At 57.8% G+C, this 15,172-nt stretch overlaps 2 protein-coding genes across 4 annotated transcripts in view; one reads left to right on the forward strand and one right to left on the reverse strand.

Moving 5' to 3' along the window:
* Nucleotides 1-6: 6 nt before the first annotated feature.
* On the forward strand, nt 7-10,653 carry CABP7 (calcium binding protein 7). The gene is made up of 5 exons (XM_029922475.1): nt 7-185; nt 6,313-6,456; nt 7,350-7,462; nt 7,777-7,930; nt 8,160-10,653. The coding sequence occupies exons 1-5, from the start codon at nt 77-79 to the stop codon at nt 8,285-8,287; spliced, it is 648 nt and encodes a 215-aa protein (XP_029778335.1). The 5' UTR covers nt 7-76; the 3' UTR covers nt 8,288-10,653.
* Nucleotides 9,638-15,172, reverse strand: part of ZMAT5 (zinc finger matrin-type 5) — a 27,928-nt gene continuing 22,393 nt past the window's right edge. For all 3 annotated transcript variants that reach the window (XM_029922477.1, XM_029922478.1, XM_029922476.1), the window contains exon 6: nt 9,638-10,042. In XM_029922477.1, the coding sequence (XP_029778337.1) occupies nt 9,913-10,042 (130 nt within the window). In that variant the 3' untranslated portion in view covers nt 9,638-9,912. The remainder of the gene's footprint in view (nt 10,043-15,172) is intronic.

A 15,172-nucleotide genomic window follows, 5' to 3' on the forward strand; every position in this document is an offset into this window, starting at 1 on the left:
GCCCCCGGGGCCGCCGCCGGCCCATGAGCCCCGACCTCAAAGTTTGCGGCGGGCGGGCGGGCGCGGAGCCTCCAAGATGCCGTTCCACCCGGTGACGGCGGCGTTGATGTACCGGGGCATCTACACCGTGCCCAACCTGCTGTCAGAGCAGCGCCCCGTGGACATCCCTGAAGACGAACTGGAGGGTGAGTGCCCCGCCGGGACCCCTGCCCGCTGGCCCTCCTACCTGTGCGCCCAGGTGAAGCGCGGACTAGGGGCGCAGGGGGCGGGGGGCCGTCCGCAGGTGCCGGCTGCCAGGTGGGCGCTCCAGCGAGCACTGCGTGGGGAGTCAGGACCAACTCGCACCTCTTGGTGCCGCGGTGGCGGTAGCCAAGGCTGAGGGGCGGCCCAGCCCCTGTCCGCATGGTACCTCGCGCTGCGGAAACTTGCCGAGCCCCGCAGCGGGGTCACGGGGCCGCGCAGTCCGCGGTGACGGTGCGGCAACGCGGCGGTTTGGGTGGGGGTCCGAGCTGTGCCCGCCTCGCGGGCCCGGCCGGAGCACCCGCATCCTGATCCCCTCCGCGGCGCCCGCCCGTGGCTCTGCGCTCAAATTGACATTCCGCTCGTGTCGCTTTTAAAATCCAATCTGCTCGGGCAGATTGCCGGAGAAGGGGAAAGGGCGACTGTCCTGTTCTTGCCGCCTGCGGGGATGTCCTCAGTCCCTCCTGCGGCCTTACCCCCTTCCCCAGCCCTGCAGGGATCCCCAGCCCAGAGCACCGGGAGGGCGGCCCAGGAGGTGGTGGCGACAACAAGTGGCCAGATTGGGCGACTTGGTCGCGATAACCAAGCCTGGAAGGGCAAGGCAGAGGCTGGGACCCAAATCTGGTCCCCCAGAGTCTCACCGTCTCTCAACATGAATGTGAGACCTTAAGCAGGGGCGGCCAGATCTGAGCAGAGATCAGGGACTGGAATCCTTGGACCAAAGATTCTGGGGAGCAGTAAGACCCCTGGGGCCTGTAAGCTCTTTTCCTCCTGGGAGGGGGGCAGGTGTTCAGGCTTCCTCTCCCCCAGACCTCCTAGGGCCCTGTTTGGTGTGGAGTGGGGGTTCTAGGCTGGTGGGAGTCTTGGACCCCTGGGATCTACTTGTCATTGGGTGAGGGCTGAGATCACCCAGAGGCTGGGCCTCCCTTCAGTTATCTTGGGTCCAGGGACCTCTGAGATCTGGGGCTCATCAGAGCTTAGTGGGGGTGTATCTGAAACACCGGTGCAGTCAGGGATGTTGATGGGAGCACAAGGGAAGGCATGGAGAGAGGTCCTCCCTCATTCCTAAGCCCTGGAGAGGGTGGATCTCAAGGGAGTCAGACTGGATGAGATGAAGAGGAAGAGGAAGAAGGTAGCTATCCCCACCTCAAAACACACTGCACCATAGGCTATGAGCCACCTGCTTCTCTCAAGTCCCCTAAAAGCTCCCAGAAGCTGGCAGAGCCTCAGAGATGGGGTTTGGTGTCTGCTGTGAGCAGAACAGATAGATGAGTGATGCTGCTGGGTTTCTGGCCTTGAACCCCAGAGCCCAGGTGTCTGCCCTGTCTGGCCAGGGCCTGGGAAAAGGAAGAGGTACGATGAAAGCCAAGAGGGCAGGGGATGGGGCAGAACCCGTCTCTTCCCCACTGGTGTTTCCTCCTGCCTTGGGCCACCTCGACCCTCTGCCAGTGTCTGCCTCCATGGGTCTTCCTCCATACCCTCCTCCTGGCCGCTTGGGCAGGGGTCAACATTGTCCCCCCACATCCTGGCAGCTTCCACTTCATTCCCTACCCTTGTTCCCGGCACCCCACCATATCTCTCATGGGCTTTCTCCTCTCTCAATTTCCTGTCCCTGGGGTGCAGACTCTCTAAGAAGCCAAGCAGAGGCTGGGATGCAGGGGTGAGCGGGCATAGGGAGGGCAGTGCAGGGGCAAAGAGGCCGCCTGGCGGACACACTGGCAGGAACCCAGCAGCGTTAGTCACCAGCCACACCAAACGCACTCCCTGCTTCTCTCCTGTCTGCTTCTCCTGGGCCCTGAGGAGCAGAGGGACCCTGGCACAGGGGGCATCTGAAGGGCAGGGCCCTCCTTTGGGGTGGTCACGTGGGGGCTGAGGAACAAGTAGATGCCTGGTGGCCCCAGCCTATCTCCTAGCCTGTGAGCAGCTGTAGATGAGGGCAAAGAGTCCTCGATGACTGACCTCTGTCTTGGCTATAGGCACCCAAAAGCCCTCTTGGGGGACCAAGTCTCTGCAGGCCTCAGTGGTCATTGAATGCCAGGGCTAGATGGAAAAGGTGACATCCCCCTGCCCGGTGTCCTGCATTAGTGCTCCTGACGAGGGCAGTCTGGGAAAGACCCAGGCCTTTTGGTGGGAAGACACCCATCAGTGGAGGATCCACATGTGCAGAGAAGAGGGAGCCCGGCCGCTTGGGATGAAATGCTGCAGACATGTGCCTGCCGCAGAAATCCAGGGGGCGGTTAATCTGAGGGGGAGAGAGACCAGTAAGGGAGGTGGAAAACACAGGGTGTAGATGAGGGCTTCCCAGCCAGGCAGCACTGGGTTCAGATCTCTACACCCTCAACTCATAGAGTGACCTTGGACAATCACTTGCCTTTCGTGCCTCATTTTCTCCATCTCTATAAGGGGCTTGGCATTGCCACTGCCTTGGGCTGCTGGTGACAGAGGATGCAAGGGAGGCACTCATCAAGGGGCCTGGCACACAGTGGAGGCTCGCAGGTCCAGATGCAGCAGGGGAGGCCAAGGAGGGTGATCCTGTATGGGTCAGAACCTGGAATGTGGATAGATGGGTGAAAGGTCTGGAGTCAGGAACCCAGGATGTGCCTGGGGATGGGCCCGGAAGGCAGGATCTGGGAAAGGCTGAGTAGAAGAGTCCTTGAAGGTCTGGCAAAGGCGCTTGGGGGCCTGTGGTCCTGGGGAGCCATGGGTGGCAGTTGGTAGGGTAGATGTGGCTGGGCAAGCCTGGCCTGGAGCCTGTCTGACCCTGAGAAGAAGAGGCGCAGGCTTTCCAGATTTCCCCTGCATCCCGCTCCACCACCAACCCGGCCATGACATCCACACCCAGCAAAGCCCTCCAGAGCCTGCAGGAGCACTGAGGCTGGCCCCTCTGGCATCAACGGCCTTGGGCACCTGAGGGTAGGAGTGAGGGCTGCAGGCCCTAGCCCAGTGCTTTCTGGCCAGAGAGAAGAGGAAGGAGACAGACAGACAGACAGACAGGCAGGCAGCCACCAGGGCAGGGTTCTGAGGTTGGCACTTGGCCTGCTCAGTCAGACAGTGGAGGCTGCATCGAGAGTGGCCAAATAGGGCATTCAGAGTATGGCAGTGGGGGAGTCCCATCCTGCCCCTCTTCCCTGCAAGTCCAGCCGCCACTTCTGCGCAGACTGGAAGCTCAGGGACGCCAGAGTGGTGGGGCGTGGGGCCAATGCCGCGGAGAATGGCAGCTGCTGCAGAGGACAGACTCTGCCCCCACTCCACGAGTGACCTCCAGCGTGTGTGCCCTCTCTCTGGACTCCAGCTTCCTGATAGAGACCTAGTGCCTCTTGGGCTCAGTGTGTTTCCTCAGGGCTCTCAGAGGAAGGTCAGTGGCTCCAACTGAAGCAGCCATGGGCTCTGGGGGCCACACCCGGCCCCTGCCAGTGTAGGAGGAACAGCATGGGCCCCAGCTCATGGCAGGGGAGGGGGCCAGCACCCACTGCAGCCCCACTGTGGGTCGAGGGTTTTGCCATCACACCTTGAGGTCTCCCAAATTGGCCTCTACAGAGAAGAAAACTGAGGACCCAGAAAGATGGGCTGCTTGACCCTGGGCTCCTCCTAAAACCAGCCCTTGACCCAGAAATCTCGGGGTGGCACCCTCAACCCTGCCCTCAGCTTGATTCTACTCCTCAGTGGTGGCCCATAGGGTGGGTAGGGGGTGGGGTCCTTGGCAGTTGGACAGGGTGACAAGTAGCTTCCTCACTCTCCCTTCATGCTTCTTGCCTGCTTGGGGAGTGGAAAGCAAATGCTTACTCTTACTAATATTGTTTGTAAACTAGGAGTAAATGGGCTCTGAATGATGGCTTTACACCAAGTGGTGCATGAACTTCGGCTCACCTCTTTTCTCTGTGTGCTCCAGATCTAGGTTCCCTAGATCAGTCATTTATTCATTGAATCACTAGTTTAGCAGATGTTTATGCGGGGACTGTTCCAGGAAACGGGGACCCAGCTGTGAACAAGACCACTTTGGCCCCTGCCCTCATGATACCCATAATTCACAATCCAGTGTGGTCAGTGCAAGGGAAGAACAAGGTCTTTGGGAGTCCAGAAGAAAGCCAGAGTCAGCTGGGGGGGGCAGGGAGGACACCAGGGTGGTGATGCTGTCCATGCTGGGAACCTGAGATGCATTAGAGTTTACCATGGTGAAGGAAAGAAGTTCCGGGCAAAAGGAGCAACATGTTCGAAGGCCTGGACATGGAGCAGTGCCGGTGCTTAACAGGGCTAAATGGATCCCAAGCGCTGGAGTTCAGGACACCGGAGGTGGGCAGAGCTCATAGCTGGGTCAGCAGGTGAACAGTACTGGCCAGAGGGTCAGGAGAGCAACAGTACTGGCCAGAAACCTAAGTGTGTGGAGGCCAAAGTGGCAGAGGGTGTACCTGGTTGCATGGCCAGTGCCTTAATCTCTACCTAGAGACCCCAAGTGAGAGGGGTCTCACGGCAGCCTCCCTGGCTGCTTGGCGTCTGCTCACATACAGGTCTGGTGAGGAGGAACTTACCACCTCATCAGTGGCCCAGGAAAACCCTAGGTAGGAGTTGGCCTGGAGTTCCGATCCCTGGGCTTGGTGCAGATTTCCCATCCCAGCTCCCTTCTGGCCTAGGGGCCCCTGGTTAGACTAGATTCTCAGACCCAGCCTAGGATGGGTACTCTGGAGACCCAGGCAGCTCAGCTGTAGCCCACTGTCTCTGTCTTGGCCTACATGTCATCTGGTCTAACCTCCAGGCCTTGGGTCCAGACACCAGGTAGGAAGAACCGGATGAAGTATGGCCATGGGCACCTTGCCGTGGCCCCTAGTCTGCAATGGGGCCAGTGGGATCTGGGAATAACCCCGCGGCACAGGATTCCACAATCAGTTTTAGGGGCTCATAGACCTTTAAGGCCAGGCCTGGGCCAACCGAACTCCTGCTTTCACCAGAAACAGCCTTGACTCCAAACTGACCCTGGACTGGCTGTTTTTCCCCTCCATGCCTCAGTCTACAGGTCTGCAGTGTGGAGCAGGTTCACCAAATACACCCACACTCATACCCAGGGGCAGGATTCTGCCTGTTGAAGTCCTATCCGGGGGACAGCTCAGGCAAAGGCCAAGAGGCTGGAGCAGAGAAGGTATGTGTGGAGTGAGGTTCTCTCCCCAACCAAAGGAAAATGCTCTTTAGGGCCCTTCCTGGGATGAGTAACAATGAAGGTGAGCAGGGAGAGGTTAGGACCCCTCAATAGTTCCTAGACATCTTTGGTAAAACCCTTGTCATACCCACATCACTATTTTACTATGGGTGGGACTGAGTTTGACTCAAGGTCACTCACTCTTCCCAGCACAGGGCATTGCTCTCCACCCCTGAGTTACTCAGGTCCTCAGACCTCAGTCTCCCTTTCTGTACAATGCAAGGGACAATCCCCACATCTGAGCAGGCCTGGGCTTGCTGGGGCCCCTCTACCCAGCCTCTGCCTTCCCCCAGACCTTGGGCTGGGGAGGCAGTCTGCACGGAGTTGGCAGTTCTGTCAGCCCTGGGCCGGAGATGGTGGCTGCCCCATGTGGCGCCAGTGAGGAGTGTTGGCTGGGGTTTCTAAGCCGAGCCCAAGGGAAGAAGCATGTGGTGGGGTAAGGGGGAGTGGGAGATGGAAGGACTGAGGGGTGGGCACGGAAGCCTTTGGCAGCTCACAGAGGCCACCACTGCCAGGCCCCAGGAGGCTGCCTGGTGGGACTCATGCTACTCGCCACACGGGGTCGTCATGAGCACGCCCTGCGAGGCTGTGGGAGCCTGGCAAGTGGAGATTGAGACCCCAAGGGCACTTTCCCCTCTTGTCAGGGCAGCGGGGCCTGGGCACACCTTTGCTGCCCTGCTCAGCTTGCCCTGAACTTCCGGAAGGCAGCGAGCGCTATGGTGGACTCCTGGACCACCTGCCACTTGTCTCTGATCAGACCTGCAGGCTCCACAGTGGATTCTCAATGCCGTGCTTAGGTTGCGGGTTTGGGGGACCCTGGGGGCCTAGGGAGGGGGTGTGTGGGGACAGAGGCAAGGTCCCAATCTGCTCTGCTCCCCCAACAGAGATCCGTGAAGCCTTCAAAGTCTTTGACCGCGATGGCAATGGCTTCATCTCCAAGCAGGAGCTGGGCACAGCCATGCGCTCCCTGGGCTACATGCCCAATGAGGTGGAGCTGGAAGTTATCATCCAGCGGCTGGACATGGACGGTGAGCACCACCCCCTGCCTCAGTTTCCTTACCCCTCACCTGGGCCTTTGAGGCCCTGAGCCTCTCCCTTCCAGGAACCCCACCAAGCCGATGGCACTATACAGCCAGGTCTGACCTATTTCTCAGCCTACAGAATAGAGGCCAGAGTGTGATGGCTCCAGTTACATCCATGCACAGGTCAGAGGCTCTGCCTCTCTTGATCTGTATTCCAAGCAATTGTTTTAAGATTTCTTTAAGTTTTATTTCTTTAAGTGCTCTCTACACTAAATGTGGGGCTCGGACTCATGACTCTGAGATCAAGAGTTGCTCGCTCTACCAATGGAACCAGCCAGGTACCTCAAGCAATTTTTAAAGTACAGGAAAGTAAAAAGGTATACTAAATACCCCAGGTCCTCTTACCCCAGGTAAAAAAATCATTTAGTTGCATTTGTCACCTGGCATTTTATTTAAAAAGTAACTAGTGAAAAGACCAGTAATGTCCAGTCCCGTTCTTATGTCCCTGCCCTCACCATGGGGCTCCAACCGTGCTTCTTTTTCACCTAGAGAGCAGGTGGTGGTCCGGGTAGAGTGTGTCCTGAGCGTCAGTTCCTGTCTGTGTGGGGAGAATGTCAGGTCCCACACCTGCCGGGGGAAGGAAGCAGGGTGCTGGGAAGCCATGGTTTCTGAGTAAACTGTGAGGGTGTCCCATGTGCTTGGACCCACCTGCTGCACTCCATCTCTATTTTACCAGGTGGGGCCTCACCATATTTGGTGGCTTTAGCATCAACTCAAGAGTTTGGCAGATGTTGTGTCCCTGAAACTAAAGGCTCAGAGAAGGTGGGACCTGCCCAAGTTGGCCGAGGACCCAGCCCAGTTGTAGGCTGGCCCACTGATTGGACCTATGCTTGCCCTAGGGGATGGCCAAGTGGACTTTGAGGAGTTTGTGACCCTCCTGGGACCCAAGCTTTCCACCTCAGGGATCCCAGAGAAGTTTCATGGCACTGACTTTGACACCGTCTTCTGGAAGGTATGCACTGGCTGGTGGGGACCTAGGGTGTGCACACTGTGGAGTGCTGTACTGGGGCCAGTGAATAGCCAGGCCCACGCTGTAAAAGGGGATGACCATCCCAAGCTTCTATCCACTGGATGTCTTGTCTCCCAGGGAGCCATGGGCTCCCTCGGGGGAGGCTGCTGTGGTCAAGGACTCAAGGAATGGAGTGAGTGGTTTCCAGTCCTCCAGAGTCTGGAGGCCTGTCATTGGGCTTGTGTGGCTGCAGGGTGCTGTTTGGCAGCTGTAGTGGTGACAGTGGCCAGAGCACTGTGTCTCCTCCTCTCTCCAAGTGCGACATGCAGAAGCTGACCGTGGATGAGCTGAAGCGGCTGCTGTACGACACCTTCTGTGAGCACCTGTCCATGAAGGACATCGAGAACATCATCATGACGGAGGAGGAAAGCCACCTGGGCACTGCTGAGGAGTGCCCCGTGGACGTGGAGAGTGAGTGACCAACCCCTAGTACCCCGTGGGCAGGCCAACTGCTTGGGCAGGGGGAGGAGGAACCAGGGGTTTACAGGGGGCAGCTGGGAGCCTCCTTGCCTGCCCCAAGCCTTGTGTCCCTGCGCGTCCCATGGGACAAGCCCGTGTGCGGAAGTGCAGGCGGCTCCTGATTCCGTGCTTCGCTGTCCCCGTCTGTCTCTCTCTGGTGCTCCCTGGCGGGCGGCCACAGCCTGCTCCAACCAGCAGATCCGCCAGACGTGCGTGCGCAAGAGTCTGATCTGCGCCTTCGCCATCGCCTTCATCATTAGCGTCATGCTCATCGCAGCCAACCAGGTGCTGCGCAGCGGCATGAAGTAGGCGCACGCGGCGCATGGGGCCCCCTCCGCGCCCGCCACCGCCTGCAGTCCCCTCCCTCACTTGGCTCCCTGGGCCACTGCGTGTACTTCGGGCCTTGGATATCTGGCAACCCCACCCCACCCGCCCCTGCGGGCCTTGCATGGAGCTGTGGCCCGGCTGTGGAGGGTCTGGTGGTGGCTCTGAAGACAGCCCCTAGCCCCACCTGCACCCTGCCCACCCCGGCCCGAATGTAGCACTCACACTTTCCACCATCCACGGTCTCCTGCGAAGTTTAGGAGGAATTTGTACATGGTCCTGTAGCTGCTGTGGTCACTCAGGCAGGGAGGAACACCCTATGCCCAGGGTCACACAGCCAGCCTCACTGTGGTCCCTGCCACTTGCCCAGGGCTGTGGGCAGGGTGGAGGTGGGGGCAGAATGCTTCCTCCTGGAGAGGGGGTGAGGCTGGGGTCTCCTGGGCAGGCCCTATTCCCTGGCCAAGTCTAGGAAGGCCCCTGGCCTTCCATGGGGTCCCTTTCTCTGACCCTCCTTAGACTCAAACCCAGCCTTCGTCCATGCACCCACTAGGGCCAGAGAACTTGCCCATTTCATAGAGGAGGACCCCGAGACTCAGAGGGCCCCCAGATTTACCTTCAGGACCCCCTTCAACAGGGATTTTCAGGAAGGGCAGAAGTGCATGGCAGATGGAGCATCTGAAGGGGCCCTGCAGTCTCTCTACCCTGAGCCCCCTCATCAGAGGCCCACTGGCCTGAGGGCCACATTGCCCATCACCACCCAGCACAGAATCCAGAACTGGGGTACAGTGAGGAGGGCAGCAGACCAGGGGCCGGGAGTTTCTAAGTCACCTGAGCAGCTTGTGCAACCTTCCCGTTGGCCAGGGGGCTCTTCCAGGGCAGCAGCCCTGGGAGGGACCCTGGGTCATGCTGGGCTAAGGGGCTGGTGTAGGCCAGCATTGTCAGTGCCAGGAAGCTCAGCCAGACCACTCCAAGGCCAGGGCCTGTCCTCCTGGTCCCCCAACTTCTCTACACCATCTAGGCCAGAGACACAGCTCCCACCATGCCCCCCGTTCGGGCACCAGCTCAGCATGGGCAGACATGGGGACAGGGACAGCAGACTGGGTCCTCGAGCTCTTCCCCCACACTTGGAGCCACATATCACCTGGGTGACCATCACAGCCACACTGGCGCACCGTCTGCACAGCTGTGCTGAGCCTCTGCCAGCCCTCCAGGGAGATGGGCAGCAAGCACTCATCACCCTGCAGAGGACCTCACCTCACTCCAGTCCTGCCTGCCCTCCAACCACGGGCTGGGGCAGGGAGCTGAGGGCGACGGGCAAGGAGGAAGCCACACCACCATGGTGACAGACTTTCTTTATAAACATCCGGAAGGAAGTTTTCTCACCCATCTTCTCAAGATGTCCCATGAGTGAGGGAGGGTAGAGCTGCCTGGAGCAGAGCTAGGACCAGGCCTGCACCTGGTAGGGGGACTCTGGGGCCTCTGTCAAGCCAGGCCAAGCCGATGGGTTCAGAGGCTCCACAGCGTGCAACAGGAGGGGGCCTCGGTGTCCCCTGTGTGAGCCTATCTTTCCCGTGACTGACACAGATGCTGACCAGATGGGGTTCAGGGGCTCAGCCCCACTGGACGCTGGGTTGTAGGGGCCACCCCCCGGGTGGAGGTGCCCGCAGGGATGGAGGCAGCTCCTGGACTGGTGGCCAGCCTATGGGGTACTGGAAGATGGTGTTTCTCATGGGCTCGGCCCTAAAGAGAAGGAAGAAGGCAGAGAATTAAAATGGGGCACACCAGCCCCAGGCAGGGGCACCTCCCTGGGTCTCCCTCCCTAAGACCCCAGCTATGGGAAAGGTCAGCTGCCTGCATGACCTTTCTGGAAGGCAGAGCCTCAAAAACATGCAGACCCTTTGAGCCAGCAACCTCACCTCTAGGAAGGAGCCCAAGGAAAAAGCAGAGCTGTGGGCAGAGACTGAACTACAAGAAGCTGAAATAACCTGTGCCCACCTGTGGGGGATTGATTAAATACACATGCACGTCCACAGCAGAGAATGCTATGCAGCCTGCATAAACTTTAAGGCAGGCTTATATGCAATGATAAGGAAAGGCATCATGATGTACTGTGTGAGTAGAGAGAAAAAAGCAGCTTATAAAATAATGTATATAGCATGATACTATTTTTGTTTAAAGATATATAACATATATAAATGCATAAAAAAACCCCTGGAAGACAGCAAAATGTTAACAGTGGTTCTATCTGCGTGGTGTAGTTATGGGTGATTTTTTTTACTTCTTTATACTTTTCAAGAAAAGTTTTGCAAGCACGCAAGCTTTTGAAATCAGAAAAAATACTTGTCTAAAAATTTTTTTTAAAGCCTCATTTCTCATGCTACTCAACTCTCCTTCCCCTTAAGGTCCACCACCCTGGAGCTGCCACCTGGGAACCCAGGGCTCATCTGAGGCATCTACCCTGGGTGCCCAGCTGGGTGCCACTCTTCCCTCCACCAACGGCCCCACATCCCAATGCTTCTGGACCTAATTCCCACTCAGTTTGCTACCCCAGGGCTGCACTGCCCCTCTCGGGCTATGGAGCACCTTGAACTCACCTGGCAGCTCAAGTCTCCCCCATGGGAGCTCTCAGATGGAAGAGACCAAGGCATAGGGGTGGGCTCCGTCTGCGCCCCACCCCACCCCCACAAAGTGCCTAGAGCCAGGCCTGGCACAGGAAAGCCACTCAGTGAATGTCTGCTGATGACAAAGAATAATGCTGGGTGCTCTTACTGACTAGGCACTACTCTGGGTCAGACACCAAGGGCTAGAGAAACCTTAAGTATCCTTATGTGAATCACATTTTTATGGGTGGGACAATTGAAGTACACAGAGTCAGTCATCTGCCCACGTGACAGAGTCTGGGATCGGGGGATTAGGGGCTAACAGGCAACACAGATTTGTGCTCCAGCCATTGCCCCCCAATCCGCATACCCAGCGTTTCGTGGAGGCGATGGCCTGGCGGCTCTGGCAGGCTCGGATCCAGTGGCCAGCCCTCTGCAAAAAGGGAAAGTCCCGGGCCCTATGAACGGTCTGGAGAGGCCTCAGGCCTCCAAGGCAGAGTGGGGGCTGGGGTCAGAAGCCCCGGGAGTTTGCCTCACTGCAGCCACCCAGCCTGGCCCTCTTGGGGCCCGACGTGCTGTACAGAGCTGACTTGAGGACTTCAGGCCAGGGAAATCCCCTGCTTAGCTGCTGGAGAGCAGCTCCCAGCATGATTTATGGCACTGGGGAGACTTCATAAACTCCACCAGCCGCAGAGAAGGGTGGGAGTGGGGGAGGCTCTGCAGTTGCCAGAAGGGAGAGCCCAGCTGCCAGCCAACCTGGACTTCCCCCAGGGTTAAGGTGACTGCAATTCTCTATCGAGATGGTGTGATCCTGGGGAGCCCCTTCCCATGAACCTCAGACCCTTCTCTAGAAGATGGGGCAGATTACTGGGCGGCTGGGGCCTCCCACCAGGATAAACGTACCCCTTTCATGTGCTCAGACACAGACACATTCCCTGGGCCACCGAGCCCTTGGAGCATACCCCTTCAGGCCTACAACAGAGCACACAGGGACCCTGAGGTGCACAAGAGTGCTCGTGGCCTCTCTAGTGACCTGTTTGCCCCCAGTACAAGGACAGGAGCAATTGTCTTTTGCTTTTCCCCAGCCATGGTTCTGATCAGAAGAAAAGAATCACAGGGAGGTGCCTGGGCTGGAACAGTAGCGCCAGCCCAGAGAGGGGTGCAAAAAGGGGAGATTAAGAGGGATAAAGTCACAATCTGAAGAGCCAACAATGGAAAACAGGGACAAGCACTGGCCTTGCGGGGGGATTAGTCTTTGTGTCTGAGGCCTGCCTCTCCCTCCTGCCACTGTCTGCTCTTGGCAGATCCCTCAGGGTCAGTCTGCTGAGGGGGATGGTACAGAATGCCAGGCTGGGGCCTCAAAGCCTCCATTCCCCCTTTTACAAGGAGGGTTGGCCTGATTTACCTTGAAGGGTTTCCTCAGCCTGTGGGGTTGGGGACCTTGGGTCTGGGTGGCTCCATGTACGTGCACCAGGCAGCCATCTTTGCCCTGCGCCTCAGGGGAGGAAACAGACACCCAGAGAAGAGAAGACACCAGGCTGGACCCCCACAAGGGGCCCACAACACATCTAGGGAATAGTCCTTAGGGCCAGGGAGCCTGCTCCCCCAAATGCTCACATGCAGTCAACATGTCCTGAGCCTGCGCCAAACCCGAATGACAACAATGTGAACTCAGGGCTCTGTGAGGGGGGATGTCTTAGCTAAAGCTTGAAGAATGAGTCTGACTTTGCCAGGCTGAACCAGGGAGGCAGTTCCGGGCAGAAGAAATAGCATGTACAAGGTGCACGAAAATCCCACTGCGTCTGAGAAGCTGCTAAGCGTCCCAGTGGGACCAAAAGAAGCCAGATGGGAGAGGTAAGAAGGTGACCCCAAGGGCTGGGGAGGTGGCAGGGAAGTTCCCCAGGGTCTGTTGAGCTGGGCTGCAGAGTTCAGGATCCCTGAGGTAGAGGAAGTCCAGGAGGGTTGGCACAGGGGTCAGGGCCGAGCCAGGGCCAGAGAGTGTTTTAGAAGCTGGCTGAGGCTGTTGTGCGGAGGCTGGAGCAGATGAGCAGAGGAGAGGCAGGAGGGCAGGAGGGCTGCTGTGGCCATTAGGAAAGCTGGGGTGGATGAAGGGCACAGAGGGAACCGTTTCTGTAGGGCTCCCTGGGTAAGAGATTCAGAGAACAGAACAAGGCAGCCTGGGGGCTTGAATCCATCTCCCCTGACCCTGTAGGGTGGGGGGCACATGTGGAAGGACAGAACCCAAAGTCAGGGGCTGTGGGATAAGGGTATTATATTTTGTGAGATACTACAGAAGAGGTCTGAGGAAGACCGGAGCAGTGATAGCAAAAGTAATAGTAAATGGTTACTTCCCTTCCAACAACCTTTTTCTCAAGGCTGGACAGGCCTGCTCTGCCCAGAGAGCAATTCATTTTGGCTCTGAGCCCTCAGGAGGCAGGTGGAAAGGTACATGGGCACAGAGAAAAGTGGTGGTAGGGAAAAGCAGGTCCTATGGATGGGGCCAGGCTGGGTGGCCAGAGGGTGAGGGGCACAAGGGACAGGGTTGAGATTTCAGAGTCCTGGGTGGTCCCACTTGGAGGTTTTATTCCAGGAATCACTACTGCCATCCCAGCCACTTACCACTACATTCCAGACCTGCAGCTGGACAGGGCCCCTGGGCTAGCCATAAACATGGTGACAGAGGTAGCCCAGGGACTAGACCAAGAGGGGCCTAAGCTCTCTCTCAAGTGGTGCTGAGTGTTTCTGAAGATAGCAGGTATGTGACCAGGACAGTCACAACCTCCTGGAGAGGTTGAGATTCCTCAGCCACAAACTAGGGGCACCAATCCCCCTAAATGCTCAGGGCCAAAGGCCAGGTGCACCACAGCACCAAACACACCCCATTATCATGTGGTCACCACCTCTACCTGAGACTCTGGGCCCGTCATTCATCCTCAGTTTCTCCATCTCATTCCTTCGTCCTCTGAGTCTCATGGTCACAGGCATGTGCACTGGACAGCACTGGGACACATCTGTCCCTAGGCAGGGACTTCTGGGCACCCGTCTCTCTGCCACACCTGCGTTCAAGCCAGCCCAGGCACTGGGTCTCCCTGAGCCCTTGTGAAAAGCTCAGGAGGTGCCCAGGCCTCTGGTGCTCACTCCCAACAGAGGGACCACCAAGTCAGAGCAGACTGCTGAGACCCACGGGTGGCTAGGTCCAAGCAGTGGGAGCGGGGAAGCCCTTGGAGCTCTCTGGGTGCCTCCAACCAGCCCCAGCTCTCTGACACACTGGCTGGTGGAGCATGGATCCCCAGACAGTCCCAAAGAGGGAATGCCCCTGACCAAAATCACAACCACCTCAAACAGGACCAGAAGGGAGGGACATCACACTCCATCCAATTAATTAGTCATGCCTGTATTATATTGTTTTAAGGCGGGGGGTGGGGGGTGGGGGAGGGGGACAACGGGGACAAAACCAACATAGATTTAAAACAGTTAAAAACTAAAAGTTAATTTTAAAATAGTTTCACAAAAGGTTTTTTTCATCAGGGCACAGAGAAGGCAAGAAACTCAGCCCCCACCTCCTGGCGGAGCCTGGAGGGAAGGCCTCACTCCCGACTGTCCAACCAGGCTCCCTCACCCCAGGCCAGGCCATTGTCGCAGGAGACCACACCACAGAGACAATTGAGTCTGAAGTCCCATTACAAGACAGACAAAATGAGGCAGCCCAGTGCAGGAAACTACAAAGTCACAGGCAGCTCAAAGCACATCGTTAGCCCCTTTCCTCCCCTCTGTCTCCTTCAACACCTGGTAGGAGAGCCCAGGAGCCCTGGGACAGCATACAGCATACACCTGAGGGCCCCTGACCCAGGTGCTCCACCCACTTCTGAGCACACTGAGTGCCAGATCCAGGCAGCAGCTGGGCCGACCACCCCAGCCTCCTCCTCAAGGAGGCAGTGACAATGGCAGTGAGCCTGACACATCTCCATGCAATCCCAGCTCTGCCTCTCAGCTGTGTGCCTTTGGGCAAGTCACACCCTCCTGCGAGCAGTACTTCCCCTTCTGCAGGGTTGGGGTAACCATGCCTATCTGGCAGGGCCCTAGAGGAGAGCGCAGTGACTGGCATACTGGGCTTCAGGAACCACAATCAGGCCCTTCCCTCTGGCAAAGGACTTGGTGATGTTGAGTCAAGTTGGCTTGGTCACCTGCCTCCCCTTCAGCCAGCATAGACACCAATTAAGACAGGAGCCACTAAGGCAGGGGGATGAGGTCCAGGAACAAGAACCTTTAA

Source organism: Suricata suricatta, chromosome 14 (assembly GCF_006229205.1).
Source record: "Suricata suricatta isolate VVHF042 chromosome 14, meerkat_22Aug2017_6uvM2_HiC, whole genome shotgun sequence".
NCBI lineage: Eukaryota > Metazoa > Chordata > Mammalia > Carnivora > Herpestidae > Suricata > Suricata suricatta.